At 29.2% G+C, this 19,142-nt stretch overlaps 2 protein-coding genes across 2 annotated transcripts; one reads left to right on the forward strand and one right to left on the reverse strand.

The window, feature by feature from the left end:
* Positions 1-3,805: 3,805 nt before the first annotated feature.
* Positions 3,806-4,741, forward strand: LOC102660523 (uncharacterized). Its single transcript, XM_006600583.4, has one exon. The coding sequence runs from the start codon at positions 3,965-3,967 to the stop codon at positions 4,487-4,489; it is 525 nt and encodes a 174-aa protein (XP_006600646.1). The 5' UTR covers positions 3,806-3,964; the 3' UTR covers positions 4,490-4,741.
* Positions 4,742-9,903: 5,162 nt separating this feature from the next.
* On the reverse strand, positions 9,904-14,922 carry LOC100784845 (1-deoxy-D-xylulose 5-phosphate reductoisomerase, chloroplastic). The gene is made up of 12 exons (XM_003549576.5): positions 14,505-14,922; positions 14,026-14,207; positions 13,202-13,288; positions 12,956-13,081; positions 12,810-12,872; positions 12,226-12,375; positions 11,978-12,045; positions 11,587-11,698; positions 11,366-11,470; positions 11,013-11,134; positions 10,676-10,822; positions 9,904-10,487 (listed from the first exon to the last, which is right to left on the reverse strand). Exons 1-12 carry the CDS (start codon positions 14,596-14,598, stop codon positions 10,319-10,321), a joined length of 1,425 nt encoding a protein of 474 aa, XP_003549624.1. The 5' UTR covers positions 14,599-14,922; the 3' UTR covers positions 9,904-10,318.
* Positions 14,923-19,142: the final 4,220 nt, after the last annotated feature.

The following is a 19,142-nucleotide window of genomic DNA, read 5'->3' on the forward strand; positions in this document are numbered from 1 at the left end:
TATATATTTTGTAAATTTGTTCCAATTTAAATTTTATTTATTTTTAAATCATTAAAAATTATTAAACGTGTAATTTTAATTTTTAAGAGGAAATTAAAATGTAATATTTTTGTAAAAAAAGAAAGATTGAAAATAAATAAAATTTAAATAAAGACAAGAAACCATATTTCCAGAAATAAAAATATATTTAATTTTTAAAAAACTTGTCATTCTTTATTATTACCATGAGATATTTATATCATTTACATAAATCAGATAGTTTTAAAAGAAAAAACTAGTTTAGAAGAAAACTAAAGCATACACAAACACAAAAACTACATAATGTCAATAGTCAAGTGACGCATGTCATTTTGGTAAGTAATAAAGCAATCTTCTATTCAAGTAGTACGTGTCATTTTGGTGAGTAATTATATAACAATCTTTCAGTTAAGTAGTGTATGTTATTTCAGTAACTAATAAAGTAGCATCCTAGTCTTTTTGAGTGGGGAAAGGCAAAAATGGACAGATTTCGATCTTCATTTTTTGAGTGGACTATATATGGATCCTACTCTTTGTCTTAAGGCGATAATATGAATTGTGCTTATGTTCTGTTGTAAATATTAGACACAATATCTACTGCTTTTTAATTGGCCTACGTTTTGTAATCACAATTTTGGAAGCTAAGTCTTGCTCCTTCTCTTATCAGGAGCACTGGCTTGGTTTTCGATTTCTGCAGGTGGTATACCTTATACCTCACTGTACATCAATAGTATCCTTTTTTGGCTGATTTTTTTATATTTATTTTAAAAAGAGTAGCATCCTAATCAAGTGATGCATGTCATTTCGGTTAGTAATGAAACAACAAGCTCCTAGTCAAGTGATGCAAGTCACTTAAGTGAGTAATAAAAAAAACAACCTTATAATAAAAAAAATAACCTTATAATCAACTGATGGACGTTATTTCATCAACCAATAAATTAAGCAAGACCCTAGTCAACCAGTATAAGCCAATTCGGTAACTAATAAAACAACCTTCTAGTCAAGCGATGCGCATTATTTTCAATGAACAATAAAACAACTTCCTACTCAAGTGGTGCAAGTCATTTCCGTAAGTAATAAAAAAAAAGCTTAATCAAGTTTTTCTTACTTATAATATAGGATATTTTTAAAAATTTATCTAATATTTATTTATTTTTCATCCAGATATCTGAAAAAAAAATTGTGTTTCATTTTAATATGTGTTATTAGTTATTTTTCGTTAAGTGATGACGTGGTAGACAGAGTGTCACATCATCACACATAGTCACATACATCTCATTGTCACCTCAACCCCCCTTTCAAAGACGTGTCGATGACGAGGTATGATGGCGTGACACCCAGTTTGTCACGTCATCGCTTAATGGAAGATGATCCACATTAAGTAATAAAATAAAACAAATTCTTTTTAAGTACTTGATTGAAAAAAAAGAATTTTTATGTAATAATTTGAAAATGGTCTATTTGTTAGGTATGAAAAACTTATTTAAATCATATACAATTGGTATTTTGCGGTCTATGATCAATATACTCATGTAACATGTTATGTCTTCTCTTACTCTTTCTTTAGTATCCTTTGGATTCTTTTTTTAGTTTTGTCCATATATTAAGTATATGCATCTAACTCTTTAATTTCACCTTGAATACTATCTTATTAATCTATTTCAGTTGATTAAGCATGATAAATTGATAGGTGAGTTATTGTAAATTTTAAATAGTATTTTTTTAATTCTTACTAATAAAAAATATCTTATTAATTTAATGTATATTCTTATTTTTAATAAGGAATTATCTTAAAAAAATAAATAGGATAAATTAAATTGCATATATGTTCATCAAGTTATTTTAATTAATTTTAAGTTTTTTTTACAAATTTACAAATATTTGATCAAATAAAAGTGTTTGAAAAACGATTTTTTCTTATTGACTTATAAGATTTGCTTTAAACATAATTTAAATTTACAATTACCATTTTTATTTTTATTTTCAATAAAATAATAAAATTTATCATTTGTCATTTTATCTAAAATTAAATTATTTATTTTGATAAAACGTCTCCTTATCAGTTATTAACTAAAAAATGTTTTTCAGATTGACTTAATTAAATTGTTCATACCTGAAAAATAGACAGCTTTTAGATTATTATCTAATTTTTTTTTCAACTAAATACTTGAAAAAAATTTAATTTAATTTCACTTTTTATCGTTAATCGTCTTCCATTAAACGATGACGTGTTAGATTGAGTGTCACGTCATCATGTCTTGTCATCGACACATCATTTATCACGTCATTGAAGAGGGTGACGTGATAATGAGGTGTTCATGACTAAATGTAATGATGTAACACTTCGTCTGTCATATCATCACTTGACAGAAGATGACTAAGGGCATCTACTAAAATAAAATACAAAAATTTTCCAGGTATATGAGACAAAATAAATGTTACATAATTTTTTAAAAGCGACCTATATTTTAAATATAAAAAAACTTAATTAAACCTTAAAAAAAACTCTTATTTAAGCAACGCACGTTATTTTAGTAATTAATAGAGTAATCTATTGTTAAACAATGCATGTCGTTTCAGTGAGTAATAAAACACCGTCCTGGTCAAGCGATGTACATTAATTCAGTGAGTAATAAAGAAACCTCACAATCAAGTAGTAATGTTATTTCAGTTAGCAATGCAATAAAACAACCTGCGAAATAACAGATGCAAATTATTTTAGTAACATAAAATGTAACAAACACCATACTAGCATTGCACTTACAAACACATTTATGTAAGTAATATATCAAGAGAGCAAATTAGAGAAAATATGACAATTTAAATTTAAAATTGATTTAGATAAAATAAACCTCAACTTGATTTTTCTCAACTAGAATAATTTTATTTTGATAACCTAAATTTAAGTAAAATCAACTTAGTTATGTTAGACTATCGATATAATAGAGTAATTAGTTGTAAGTTGTTACCATTTTTAAATTCAAGTTATAGATAATTTTGAATTTTTTATTTTTATGCTATATATATATTGTACACTCATAATTAGATGTGAATAAAATCTTAATTATTTTATCCTTTCAACATGGTATCACATAATCAGGAGTTTAATAACCAATTTGATCTTTTATTTTTTTCGGATGGTCACATATCATTGCTTCTAACCTACCCATTCAATTCATTCTTTGCCAATCACCAAATGACTCATTTCCTTTAAACTATAACTTTTTTAGTAACTATATAACTAGGATTACATCATGTTCTCCATTTGAAATCACTCATGATGACACTCTTTTTACTTCTATCTTTTTAGGTGGTTAAACCATTTTACTTTTGTCTTTCAAGTGATTAAGTTTTTTTTATTTCTGTCTTTTAGGTGGTTAAACTATTTTTTTCTTCTGTCTTTTAGGTAATTAAACCCTTTTGTTTTTGTCTTTTGAGGTGGTTAAGCCCTTTACTTGCTTTTATCTTTTTAGGTAGTTAAATCTTTTTATTTTTATCTTATGCTGGTTAAACATATTTGTTTCTCTTAAGAGATTAAGTCTTGTATGAGACTTCTATCAAATGATTTACACAAGTTTACATTTTCAAATTTCTTCACATTTACACTAAAAAGTTTTTATTTTATTTTAAAGAATAACCATAAATAAACACTTATTTTTTTACTTTTTTTCTTAAGATGTTATTGCATAGAGATTTGGGTGTGCATTAAAAAAAATTTAATTTTTGAACTAATAAGGTTAAATTGGTATAAAAGAGAATTAAAGATATTAAAATAAGGTGCTGACGATAATAAAGCCAAAAGTGGGAGAGGAAAAAAATGTGATGATCGAGCACTGAGGCAGTGACCGCTTCCACTCCCACTTCCCTGTCTATATATGCCATTGCAGAACCTCTCCACACACTTTCACTTTCTCTTGGCTCCAAACAAAACAACGAGAATTGCACAATGATGCAGACAGAGGCACCATCTTCTCCAAGTTTCAGCTTCCACAACAACTCTTCCGAGTCCTTCCCTCACGTCGACGATGACTTCGAGTTCTCCTTCGTTCCCAGACACACCGACTCCTCCCCCGTCTCCGCCGACGACATTTTCTACAACGGCCAGATCAGACCTATCTACCCTCTCTTCCACCAAAACGCAGTCGTTCACGCTTCCGCTACCACCGAAACGGCACCGCACGAGCCTCGCCGTCGTCGTTTACCTCTCAGGACGCTGATGTTCGAGGAGGAGGAGGAGCGAGAGACGGTGAAGATCGATAGCAGCAACGAGCTTTACGGCGTGGCTGAGGGAACCTACTGCGTGTGGACCCCACCGTGCAAGAAGGTAAGCAAGCGCTGGAAGATTCGAGATTTTCTGCTGCCTCGGAGTCACAGTGATGGCAAGAGGACCAGCAAGGTCGCGCCTAAGTATTCCTCCACCGCCGTAAACGGTGGCGCCTCCGCCAAACTGGTTGGCTTCTTCACTAATTAACGCCAATGGACTTGCTCGGAATTTGCAACCATTTTCAAGCTAAAACAAATTAAAGTGAATGATGGGTTTTCTTTTGGTAATTAGTCCTTGATTAATTATTTAGTTAAAATTTGTTGGGATCAGATATATGTTTATAGGAGGAGTTAGAGATATAAGTGTATGGGTGACTTTATTTCATAATAAAGTTAAAATTATATAACCTCTGACAATATTTAAATTAATTGTCTTAATATTAAATGAAAAACTTATTCATTATGAAGTAAGCAGTGTACGTGTGTTTTGGATGGAAAAAGTAGCAAAGAATAAGGAAGAGGTTGCGCTTGCATGGTGTGGTAACGCAGAAACAGTTAAGTTGACAAATGGCAGGGTATGTTCCGCGCTTTCATAGAAAAAACCATCATGTGGTGTGGGTCTCACACGGCACATAGACTTGGGTAATCGGTGATGTATATAATATGACAAAGTTTAAGTCATTGCAATACTAGTATTAGAAGAAAGTGAGAGCAAGTCTTTGTGGATGTATATATCATATGTATCATTTAGTATACATTACATTCCAACTGTGAACAGATGGAATTATTGGAGTATGGAGTCAATTTCATGTTGACATCGAGTGACATGTAATTGAGCTTCTTCTGAACATGAAATTGTTATATACGTTGGATTTTACTTTCTTTTTAAAGGGGTCCATGCCAGGCTTGAGAAAAGGGGAAAAAAAAAAGTGTCATAATATATATGATAAAATAAACAGCTACACACACTACTATGGACAAAACGGCCAAAGAAATATCAGCTACAAAGAGGATGGATATATGCTCAAATCCACTGGCCTCCAAATCTAAACCGTGGGTTGATTGATTCCACTTTCCACATCAAGTTGGCCATCCAATCTGCACAAAATTGCCTTTCTCACAGGTATCATTGAAAATCAAAGAGTGTGATTAATTAGAACTTAATGAGAGTATAAATTTTTTACGCTATCTTTAAATTATAGGTTGTCATATGTAATAAATAGTTGACTTTATAATAAAATTTATAGTACTATTTAAAATGAATTTTTATTATTTAACAAGGAATTTAAAAAAAAATTAATTATGATTAACTAATGTGTGGTTTGTTTAATGAATGATTTTTTGTTTGAATAATTCAGTTCCGTAACTTTTTTCAATTGTTACAAATAAAGTCTTTTATTATTATTTTTTAGTTCTTAAATTCCGTCCTTAATTACTCCCCCTCTCTCTCAAATTTTCACGAATTAAACTGCTCAAAATTCACTTATTAATTATAACATTACATTTCACCTAAAATTAAGAAATTCCAAATGTTGACCTTCTTTGAGACCCTTGACATCAAATTTCTAACTTTGAAACTTTTTAAAATCATTTCCTATATCAAGTATATATCTTATAAACTCTCAATTATTCAAATAGAAAATAAGAACACGAACAATCTAACGGGTGTATTGATTAAAAAAGTTAGATGATTAAATTTGAGAAAAAAAAAATTAGAGACAAAAATTGCACATTATCATTATGGAAGGATAAAATATATAATTAAATCTATTTTTAATTTCATTACTTCTTTAAGTAATGTTTTACTATATATTTGATCATTCCGCCACACTGAATATTTAAGGATTCTAATTCTTCTAGAAATTGGATGACTGAAGGAGGGATGGTTGATCAAGGTAATGGGACTTATGAAGTACTTTGAAGTTTGACCCCAAGTCAATGGCACTCCATTCAAGATTCAGATTCCCCTAAGTTCTGCCGAGAGATAGGACTAATAGTAATCCCAAGCTTTGGGTGGATACAATTAAGGAGCCATTGGCCAGAGTAACTTTAGATTATACCATTACCAACACACGAGTTGTCATGAGGAGAATAATCAATATTCAACTTTGATCAACCGCTTAAGGATTTGCAATTAATTTCAGTCGTAGACAATTCTTAGGAGTTAGGAAGTTGGCCTGGTGTTTGAGGGTAATGGTGGTTGTTAGATTTGAATACTTTTTTTTTTTTTTTGTCAAAAAAGACAATTTTTCGTATTGATTAAAAAATAAATATAGTATTTTATTTGTGGAATATTTAAAATTAAGTATTTAATCCATTTTCATTTATAAACAATTAATTTAATTAATAGTAATAATTTTATCTTAAATTTATAGTTTTTTTCAAAAAAAAATTCATTAATATTCATTTTTCTTTTATTAGTTAGGATATTTCTAATATAAAAAATATTATAAATTGAATCTTATAAAAAAATAGAAATAATTATTTTACTTATAAATAGTTACTGGAGAGTAGTTTTTTTCTCCAAAATGATAAGATGCTTACACTAGGTGCACCCAACATTATTACTGGTGCACTCAGCATTTTTTGAAAATAGCAAAATTGTTCTTGCTAATTTCTCTCCTTACGGATCAAGTTGATCCGTAAGTCTTAAAAATTAAGTTACAGATCAATTTATTCCGTAAAAGATTTACAGATCAAGTTGATTCATAAATTTTAAAAATTAATTTACGAATTCGTAAGAGATATTTCTATCTTTTCGTGATTAGTGTTAATGCTGGTGTACCTAGCAACACTCTTAGTTCGGAGACAAGAATGGACCTGTACTTGGTCCAGCACCTAGATCCTCTTCACCTCCCAATGCAGTATGATAATGATAACCAGATTTTACAGTATATGTACCCACGTTAGTAAATTTCCAAATCAATGTATTAGTGCAAGAAAATTGCTTGAGTGGGATAGTAAGAATGTGGTGGAAACATGCAAGTTATCACCCAATTTCCAGATTGATTATCCTTTTTTAAATTTTCGTCTTAATATTAGATATAACTATACCTAATACCTATTGAATCTCAAGTTTAACTTATTTACATGATATAGATGTATTTTTAAGGCTTAATCTAATTAACTTTTGTGATCATGATAACTAAAATAAATGCATATTTTGCAATAATGTCTTTAAATAAGATATAAAATTGCGCTTTAATTATCTTATAAGTTCAACTTTTTGTGTAAGTCAACTTATATATATATATATATATATATATATATATATATATATATATATATATATATAAAACATTATAATAATTAATATAATAATTATACTAACAAAAATGGCTCATATATACTTAAAAAATCGTTTAAGACACATAAAAGACTTTTTAAATAATTAAAAGCTTGACCATTTAACCTATTTGACTTTTATAAAAGTACTAGCTTAATTAAATTTCTAGACAAACTACCCTGACCATTTGATATAAGCTAGATCATATACTTCTGTTGATTACTCTGGCCTAATTTCATTCCTAATTCCCAATAACTTGCATAAACACAGGGTACATATACACTTAACCAATCCAGGGGTAGCCTATGGTAATGAAGTCTTTATTGTAGCCTACAAATATGTTGTTAATTTTTAATATTTTTATTTATAAAAAAGCAATAAGTTATAACTTAATTTGTAGATAATATTAAGAGTAAATATTTTTTAAAAAAATGTATTTTCCATGTACTACTAGTATAAACATTTTTATATTATTAATCAATTAAAATTAATTTTATTCATAACTTTTAAAGTAATTTTTATAAAAATCAATAATCTTATCATAAATGACACTACTAATTACTAAATGTAATTAGATAATAATATAAAAAAAAAATCTTTACAATGTCAATATATTCTAATTATTCTTTAAAAATAATTTCATTATTATCTTGATCCTCTTTATTATCTTAACTAGTAATTACTTTATTTATGTTATTAGTTAATTTATTTCCTATTAATTAAATTTTAAATACATATACTTATTATTTAATATTATACATTCTAAAGTAAATCAAAGTCACTGAAATGACTATTGTTGTAAACATAAATTACTTACTATGTTTCTTGAATGTTTTAAATATTAACAATAAATGATTGGTCTAAGTGATATTGAACTTATTCTTTAAATTTTTGGATTTAAATCTTATAAATGAAAAAAAGTTATAGAAAAGAGAGAATCCCACTAAAAAAAATAATGAAATTTTTACAGAAATTAATCATCGACAAAGTCAATAGATAATTTATACCAATGGTATAGTTAAAAAAATGTTTAAAATGTTGTTAATATTCTTAGAATGAAAGTTTTAAAAGAAAACTTATAAGTGAAAAATAATAAACAAACTTACACGTTTTTCTTTTCTTTTTTACTACAAACGAAGTACTCACGCACTTGATCAAATAAGTAAAAATATTATTCCTTTTTAAATGCATATATTACTTATAGAAGAATGTTCACAATTTTCATAAATGTTACTTTGACGAGAATGTATTTCTAAAACTAAAATTAATAAAATGATACTTAAAACAAATAAAATTGATAATCTTTATTATCATCGAATGACCAAGAAATAAACAAAATTGATTACGATAATTTCATAAACCATATTTTAATTAATAAACATAATTTTTTATAAAATTTTGAAACTGAAACTTAACTTTCTAAACAATCTACCCGTTAAGTTTCAGTTTCAAAATTTTAGAAGTTATTAAAAGTTGAAAATACATAAAATAAGTTTATTGTTCTATTTTAGCACGTTGCATTATGAAATCATGCAATATAAAAAATACATTAAAATTAATTACACATAATAAAAATAATTAAAAAAACACAGTTTGTTTTTCTCTTTTCATCGGATCCTCTCCTCGATTTGTAAACGCTCATCAAATTCCAACATCACCACCACCAAACCTATAATCAAAACAAAAACCCCCAAATGTGGTAAAAGCTGAAAGCAGATATTCTTATCTTTCCATAAAAGATAATAAAAAAAAAACAGAGCATCAGCATCATAAACTAACAACAACAATAAAATATTTAGGATCAAGAAGCCAAAACTAGATCCCGCGATGAGGAAAATGTGATCTCCTAAGGACTCTAATTCATTCTGTAGCAAGACCCTCAAGGTCATTGATTTTGTGCGAGAAAGTGGGAAGCTGATTGTGGCTGCCACGTTGTGACAACTAACAGATCGGCGACCGCGGCGCTGTGGCGCAAGTCCATTATGCTCACTCTGTTTTTCTTCGAGCAAAATGAAGGCACAACACTGGGTGAGAGCAGAACGAAAGGAAAGACTGACGAGTGGCAAAGTGGAGAACCAGGTCCTAAACAAGAGAGCAACCACCAAGTCCGTTTCTATCTCCAAGTCTGAGGAATGCTACAATTAAGAGTAAACATTCAAAATACTACTATTACAGTAGATAGTTGAAGGTTATTAATTTTGCAAAATCCATTATTTCGTTCAATGTAACGCATGCTATATCCAAATACGATATGCCAATTTCATAATAATATCAGCAACGAATGTTTGTTGAGAAAGAAAAAAAAAAAGAGAAAAGGAATCCTTTTATGAAAGTGATTGATGATTGGTCAACTTTTGTATCTATCTCTATTAAGTTTTATAAGACTCACTTATTCAATCCTATTATAAAAAGCGAAATACAAAACTTCTAGTTGACCACGTCATGTAAATTTTGAACATGAGAACATCCACCCCCCTTCTTGACTTTGACACATTCATAGGCAACCAACCTCCTAGGCTCCTATTCACTATTAAAAAGACATTGTTTTCAATGAAATTACGACAAACCTATAAGATCAATTGAAAGGTGTTAAAACACCAACATTCCATAAACAAAAAAAAAAAAAAACTATTTATTTTTCAACATCTGAGGGAATGCATCATTCTAAATTGTTCAATTGCCTGAAGAAATTATGGTGAAAGCAGGCAATTGGGAAGCACCAGCAGCCACATCCCTAGTTTAATCATATCCTCATGCAAGAATAGGAGTGAAGCTGGAAGAGTCTTGCAAACTAGCAGCAAATTCTCGCGCCCACAGGTCATAGTGAATGATTTCCTCAAGGGAAGGAGAGGATAACAATTCATTTTGATGCTTCTCACATGTTAGCTCCACAACTTTGAATATATCCAAATAGCTAATCCTGGAAGCAGCAAAATAGCCAATTAGAGGAGAATTTACGTTGACAATAAGACACATGTATGATGTACCCTATGATCTATAAAGCCATTGGATAAGGACACTTCAAAAATGTTAGAACTTAGAATGACATGACACAATCTACAGCTTTCTTATTTGTAATTTAGAAAAAAAAAAAAACTAAAAACTTACTTTTCATCAATAAACATCTCTACAGCTTTCTCATTTGCTGCACTAAGAACTCCTGTCATTGTGCCTCCAGCACGGCCAGCAGCATAGGCAAGATTCATGGATGGATACTTTACATTATCTGGAGTTTTAAATGTAAGTGAACCAATCCTGGATAATCACACCTCAAATAAGAACCATCGATAATTCAAATTGGACTAGATAAAATTTTCATTCAACATAAAGGCTTCAAAATTTGAAAACTCTATATCAACTGGATCTGTCTATTTTCTTTGGTATGGACTGAAGATAGAATTTGATAGAGTTGAAATTAGTAAGCTGCAGGGAAAGAATATAGTACTTGCAAAGATCAAGGCAGGGCCAAGTGTCTTCAGAACAATAAATCCTGTCAGGCCATGATAATGTATAGAGGATTGGCAAACGCATATCAGGCCACCCCAACTGTGCAAGAACAGATGAATCCTGGAATCAAGAAATAATTTAGTATTAGATAATGATTAAACAATGGTTAATGATCTTTTTCTTCTTTCTTCTATACCCTTTTCTTTATTATACACAAGTTTACCCCACCCATTTGCAAATTTAACCAAGGGCTGGAACTTGTAGGTGCTATGGCTATGGTTCCTCATCCATTTGTATCCGAATATATGGATATCAAAATGCAGTAAACATAACATAGAATAAGGTTTATACCTGTGTTTCAATCATTGAATGTATGATTGATTGTGGATGAATGACAATCTCAATATGATCATAGTCAGCTCCAAACAAGTAATGTGCTTCAATTACTTCTAGACCCTGTGAAGAAGTATAAGAAATTTACCTTATAGCTAGGAAATTCATACCACATAATTAAACAGATTTATAAAAAGGCTATTTGCGTCCAATATGTTGACATAAAAAAAGAAACAAACCTTATTAAAAAGGGTAGCAGAGTCCACAGTTATCTTTTTCCCCATATTCCAGTTAGGATGTTTTAATGCATCAGCAACTTTAACATCTTTCAGTTTATCAACTGGCCAATCCCTGTCAATCATCAAGGGGATGATACTTATAGTCAAACTGATTATATAGAGCCTGGAAACAGAACTAAGAGAGCAACAATGGCAGGTTTTCCTTGATCAAAGAACATTGATTCAACAGGCAATAGCAATAAGACATTGAGATATATATAGGAAAGTTTAGAGTACTGCATATTCCCTTTCAGTTTCCTTCCATTCCCCAAAAAAATAAATGTTTCCAACAGAAAAAGAAAACATGGAGCCATTGAACATGCAAAACAGCCAAATGAAGTTACATACACACCTGAAAGCACCTCCAGATGCAGTTAAAATAACTCTCCTAAGTGCACCCTCTGGCAACCCCTGGATACACTGAAGCCAACAAGAATCCTTTAAGCTTTTGCAGTACCAAGTGGAGCAGATGATAAAATAATTGCTTGCACGCAATAAGAGAGATGTGGAGGCCAGAGAATATATAGATAATAAATAACATGAGCATGTCTATTCATCTTGTTGCACACAAATTTTTTAATTGATTATATCCATTCTTACCTGAAAGATGGCAGAATGTTCTGAATCAGCTGGAAGTATTTTTACATTATGCTTCTGAGCAAGAGGAAGAACAAAAGGACCTCCAGCAATCAATGTCTCTTTGTTGGCTAAAGCTATGTATTTCCCTGCTTCTATCGCAGCAACTGTTGGCTAATAAAATAATAAGAGGATTTCAGCTTTCTAATATCTGTTGTCTGATAAGTGACAATGAATACCATCTTTAGTTAGTGTCTTTTCTGTGTTCTTAAACTTCTATTCTACTTTCATTATATATAGTATGATATGCTTTAACATTTATGAATCATTCTCCTTTCAAACAATCAATGCCTAATATGAAATTAATAAGCATGCTCCACTATTTTCCAGCTAGTAGAATAAGGCTTGACTGTTATTGTTGATGTCTCATTGACTTGATGATATCTTTCTATTTGTTCTATCCCCCGGACAAAAAAAAAAACCCTCCAAATATTTTACGAATTTTAATATTAAAAGAAATGTAGATATTGCACACAGAAGACCTCATTACATGGCACAGCAAAGAGTTTGGTTACCAAGAAGGGCCAAAATAGGTAAAAGAGGCTTACCTTCAGTCCTGCACAGCCTACTATTCCTGTGACTACACTGACTGCATCTGGGTGACGAGCAACCTGAGAATATTTAAGCTATAGCTTATGAAAAACAAAATTGGCTCTAAACAAAATTAATGCATATGAATAAACCAGATGTCCACCTCAATGATTCCCTGCTCTCCAGGGATGATCTCAGGTTTTTCTTCAACGTCATGCAAGGCCTCTTTAAGTTCAGCAATTAGGGACTCATTTCTAACAGCAACAAGTTGAGGCTTAAATCTTTTTACCTGTGCAAACATAAATATTAAAAGTGAACTGATTTTGTGAAATTTAAGATTTAAATCTGGTCATAGATAGAGACACAAATAATGCATAATTCCATTACATGTTTGGAGTGAAGTGGTTACCTGGTCTGCAAGAAGAGTAACATTTGAACCAGCTGCAAGTGCCACAACTTTAAACTTATCTGGATTCTCTGCCACAATATCTAGTGTCTACAAAAGCATACAGGGGAAAAGGTGCACTACATCAAAGGATAAGAGACAAGGCAAGTCAAGCTACATCTACAAGGGATAAACAATCAACAATTTCTAGTCATACATTAATCTATAACCCCCCAAAAAAATCATATATGCATATGAAACATTTATAAGAGTACCAGTACAAAAACACTAAAAAGGCAAACTATTTCCAGCAAATGTTTGCAATCAAACAGCATCTTGCAAGTCCAGCCAACATCAGCTTCAGATTATGTTGGAGCACATAATATTCTTTTCTCATTCCATTACTTAGTTTTTATTTGCATAAATTTATTTCTCTTTCATAACTGTAACTATGACAGCAAGATTGTAGTACCCTGTAAATATTAGGATTAGTCTCTCTATACATAAGTGTAGTCACCTTGTACTCATTATCAGAAAATAAAATTCAGTTCTTAAATTTCCCTTTTAAAAAGTTGGTGTCTTGAAGTTTGACTAACCACATATGTTCAGTTCTGCAAACTACACGATCCAAATTTTCAATCTTGGGCACGGGGGCACGTTAAGATGTCCTACATTGGTTAGGAATATAACTCGAATACTCCTTATAAGACACTGACAGTGACACCAATCCTCCTAATTCAATCTAGCTTTTGGGCCAACAGTTTCTAATAAGAATAATTGTCATTTCATTACATTATTACTACACTACAGATTATCATGTTAAAGGGAAATTCCATTTGCACCAATACCTGAGTTCCAATTGAACCAGTACACCCAACAATTGAAATGGGTTTTGGTCCATCCCAAGTCTTGCTGCCTTGCTCTGGAACCGCTCGTCCCGGCCAGGCCGGTGGTGGTGGTGCCAGCACTGAGCAACAAACTCGCCCTCCAGATGCAGCTCCACGCTCTTTTCTCTTAAAAGCAAAACCACCTGAGAATCAAAGCACCATCAAAGTCAAACCTTGTATGCTCCATGTAATTGACATCAAAACACAACACAACAAATACTCCCTTTCCACAGAACAAAACATCATAGTACACAACACCGTAACATCAACAAAGTAGCTCATAACATGATAGAACCAAAATAAATAGCATCATTTCAGGAAATAATAATAATAATTCAAAACAAGCAAATGGGGAGAGTTTTTTTTCTATAAAGTCGTGGACTTTTGACTTTTCCCAGAACACACAACGAAGGAAGAATAGCGAGAATGAAGAGAAGGACCTGTGAACTTTGCAGTGATGCAGTTAGACTTGAAGTAATCAGCGAAAAAAATGGACTTGACTTCAGCAGGAGAAGAGATATTGAGAGCCATCATCACATAAACCCAAGAAGTCTGAAGGAGAAAGAGTTGAAATCTCCAACAAGAATGGTGGCCGCACAAGGAGCTTAGTTAGTTTTTTTATAATAAGAGAAGACAACAGAGGATGTGGTTTCTGACTTCTTACTTAGAGAGAGATGCAGTTTTTTTTTTTTTTTCAATGATTATTAATATTATAATAAATGTGAAAGTAAAGGAAAACAGAAATGGAAAGAAGGTGAGTAACTATGAATTTAATTTTGAACAGAAAAAGAGCAGGAGAGGAAGAGAAAGTGGACGAAATAGAGTTAGGAGAAAGAAGTCTGCAAACAGTATGGAATAACCACTTGTCGTCCACCCAATATATGTACTTACTCACTCCCATGGTGGGGGATACAAGATAGAGTACCCATTACCAAATAATTACGCACAAACTCTCAAAGTATGTTTTTTAGTTAGACTACAAGGATTTTCATTTGGAAATAATTTTATCTTTTTAGAATAATTATGGGTGACTGAATTTTCTCTCTGAGGATTTTGAATTTGAAACATTTGATTAAGTTGGAAGAGTCTTACATCACTTGATTCATTCACAGTTTTATATGATTATTATGCTAAGATAATTTTATATATATGTTTAATAAAAATTATTTTGTTATCATATTATATTAATAAAAAATGTGATAATAGATTTAAATCATACTGAATATCTATGTAAAAATTATTTAAACTGACAATGTTTTTGTGTACAGTGACATGACAGTTTTTATAAAGAAATCTTTTTCTTTGTGTACATCATTTACTCATAAGCATTTAATATTATTTATTGTTTTAAAAAATAAGAAACAACATTTTGATTTTTTAAATTTATAAGCTATTAATGATTGCACATTTCATTTAATGTGTTTTATTTCTTTCCTTAACCTAACCTTAAAGATACTATTAACTTGGCTATATGTGTCGTATTTAAACAAAAATATTCCAAAATAAGTATTAATTTTGATTTTTTAATGTAACATTAATTATTATTTTTATCAATATCTCTAATAAATGTTGGTACTTTAATTTTTAATTTAATATTAATATTATTTTCTCATCTATTTAGTAAGATTAATTTTGTAAAACTATTCATTTTCTTATTTATTTATTAATTTTTCTTCATTTATGTAAAATAACTTAAAACAAACGGATGGTAATGGACGAGTTAGTTAGTATCATATCATAATAAGAATGTGTAGATTTTATGTTAATCGGCATGCCTTTGATTTTATTTCAAGTTGTATCCAATTTATCATTCTGAATAAAATAATGAGTAATTGCATTAAAAGAAATCCTGTTTTTATATCATATTAATAAACTAATAAATATGTGCCATGTAAATATAGTAGTTAAAATTTATTGTTTTGTTTGGATTAGGAGTGAAATAAAAAAGAAAAAGATAAGAAGGGAAAATAGAAAATATAGAAATAGATTCACCAAAAAAATAGAAATAGAAGAAAAAAATGATGTGTTATTTGAATAGATTGAAATAAGAAAATAAATAATTTTTTTTATCTCTACTTGTTAGAAAGAGTGAAAAAAAAAACGTATTTATGCTAAATAAAAATTTAATCTTTTTATCTATTATTTTTTTCTTAACATAGATTATTCGTTTTCTTGAAGAAAAAAAATATTGTAAGAAAATTTATAAAATAAAACAAAAAGAGGGAGATCATTTCCCTCCTATTTTGTTTCATTTTGAAGGAAAAATGTGTTTTTAGTAGATTATTCAAAAATAACTCCTCTCGTTTCCATTTTTCTTCTCAAATAAATTATGGAAAACTCCAATATTTATAGATCCTAACTATTCAAATAAGTGGTTAGTTCCTTTAAACTAAGAAATATATAAAGCGAGAGAATGAAATTATATTTATAAAATGTTTCTCATTCAAAGCCATATTAGATAAAATTACAATTTTTTACTTTAAATTCCATTTTAATTTACTTATTATACTTATTCAAACTCAGTTTACTTATTATACTCTTCAAGAAAATACTTATTATAAAAAATAAATACAAATAAATTTTAAAAAGGTGTTTGAATAAAACACTAAAATGAAGGTAATACTTTTTTTTATAAAAATTAAATGCATTAAAATTAATGTTCCTCGTATTTTTAAAATAAGGGAGGACAAGTAATTTTACTATAAGTACTTATAAAATCTTAAATCTAGATGCCAAATCTTAAAAAAGTTCTGTTTTCTTATGAAAAGTAAAAAGGTCGAAAGAGGTCGATAATCTTAAATCTACTAGGTGCCACATATTATTTTTAAAAATATAATTATTTTTAAAAAAAAGTAAAAAGTTGTTATCTTAATTCTTAGACCAGTCTAGATAGATTGTTGATTAGATAAAATATGTGAGTATTATAAATTTTTTGGGACTATCATTTTTATGAATAAAAAAACAGTTTATTAATCTTAAATCTATCGGGTGCCAAATATTGTTTTAAAATTATAAATCTTTTAAAAGAAAAGTAAAATGTTATGTTTTCTTAGAGCAATCGAAAGTCGAAATATGTTCTTATTATTGACTTACTGATTTTAAAAATATCTACGGGTTTTTATTATTTTTTAAAAATATAAATCTACTGTTGTCAAAAAAATATAAATCTAATAGATGCAGTGCAGATAATATAATTTAAGCACTCGAGTCTACAATGGTGTAAGGAATGTTGACAAAAACACGTGATTCGCATCATGGGACTGGTTCAAAGCAGCAACCACTCATTCTATTACAATTTACAAGCATTTTTCTTGTTTTTGGTGTACTTAATTACTAGGGTATTGGTAGGTATGTTTTTGTGAAATCTAGAATGTAACACAGTGAAATTTTATCCGTTTGGTTTTGATATTTTTTTTTAACCCAATCCAATCTAATCAATTAATAATAATTTGGTTCGATTTGGACCAACACGTTATTCATTTAATTTTTTTTTAAATTATTATTTTATATTATGAATAATCCTAATTTCCAATACAATTAATATAATAATATCAAATATTTAAAAATAATAAAATTGATTCATTAAATGTCATCAACCTAATATTCTAAAATATATTAATACAAATTAAAATAAAATATTCTTTAACGAGTTATAAAAGTCTGAAGCACAATTATTTCTTATAAACTAATTTTTTGTAATAAGTTTGATGCAACCAGACTTGCTGCAACCAAATTTGTTACAGCCATGTTTACTGAAACAAATGAATAAAATCTGATTTATTAATATTATAAATATGACAAAAAAAATTAAAAAACAAGTAAAATAGATAACAATGTACTTGAAAATAATACCTAAAAAGTTGCAATACTCACCGTTCCAACACTTGGAGCCTCAATATCATCCGTCTTTAGAGCAAAATCAAACAACTCTAAAAATTTTGATCGATTTTAATCGGTTTTGTTCGATTTTGATTGAATCTATAAATCTAAACCTCTGATCCGACACATACGTGAATGATTTTAATCTATTCGATTTAGTTTTAACTCAAATACACAAATAACCTAACATAAATAGTTAGGATTGATTTAAATCAATTCAAATTTGTGGATGATATGTACCCATGAACACCCCTATTTATTACTAACAAATATAATAAAATTAAAATCATACAAAATGGTTGCAGAAAAACAAGTAATAATAGTTGATTTTCTATCACATCTATAGTATATAATATATTAATATCAATTAAGTATCAATAATTGAGATTAGTTATTTTGTTTTAAAATTAGTTACTCATTTTAAAGAGAACCAGTTCATTATAATCACACTTCTCCCGTATACAAAAATATACTATTTTTTTTTCCTTTTTAATGTTATACTTCCCTCTTCAATTCATATAGTAATATAATTTTTTTAAGTGTTAAGGGGAGAATATAATAATATCAACTATTACTTTAGAAACAATAAACCGCTCTTTTTTATTATATTATATTGTTGAGAACAGGATAAATATTGAATAAATACCAGCAACTGCACAACAACAACGTCGTGTAAAACATTCTAACTTCAAAATTCAAATAAATTAATTTTAGTCAAATGTTATACTATAAAATAAAATTTACAAAATTATACGCCAGATTGAGCTCGAATTCAAACTCAAGTATAATATAATAAATATATTCAAATCGAGTTCAAATACAAATATTTGACCTTGATTTGGGATATTGCATGCACTGCTTTTTTCTAAACCAAACGAGCCATGCACCTTTCGTTTTCAAACGCATTATAATTCCCACAGTGATTTACTGATTTTGATATCGTAACAACACAAATTGAAATGACTGGCTTACGTGTATATATGGACATTTAAAATTAGAAAAATATTTTAAAGTAAGTTTATCTTAAACTTAGAATTTAGAAATGTATCCGGCTTTAAATTATACTAGTAGGTTAAAATACACCCTTATTTACTCGCTCTAAAGGCATGCTAACTTCAGAAAAATCTTATCTTCACAATTTATATACTATAAAGGTCAAACTCTAGAGTTAGATGTTAACAATGGAATAAATTTAATTA

The sequence above is a fragment of the Glycine max genome, chromosome 17 (genome assembly GCF_000004515.6).
Source record: "Glycine max cultivar Williams 82 chromosome 17, Glycine_max_v4.0, whole genome shotgun sequence".
Classification (NCBI taxonomy): domain Eukaryota; kingdom Viridiplantae; phylum Streptophyta; class Magnoliopsida; order Fabales; family Fabaceae; genus Glycine; species Glycine max.

Excerpts from the sequence above, each read along its gene's own strand:
- LOC102660523 (XM_006600583.4), top strand. The coding sequence starts at position 3,965 with ATGATGCAGACAGAGGCACCATCTTCTCCAAGTTTCAGCTTCCACAAC.
- LOC100784845 (XM_003549576.5), bottom strand. The coding sequence starts at position 14,598 with ATGATGGCTCTCAATATCTCTTCTCCTGCTGAAGTCAAGTCCATTTTT. Across the intron at positions 11,135-11,365 it reads ATTCAATGATTGAAACACAG|GATTCATCTGTTCTTGCACA; the intron begins GTATAAACCTTA and ends TCTTGATTCCAG. Across the intron at positions 10,823-11,012 it reads CCCTGCCTTGATCTTTGCAA|GATTGGTTCACTTACATTTA; the intron begins GTACTATATTCT and ends GTGATTATCCAG.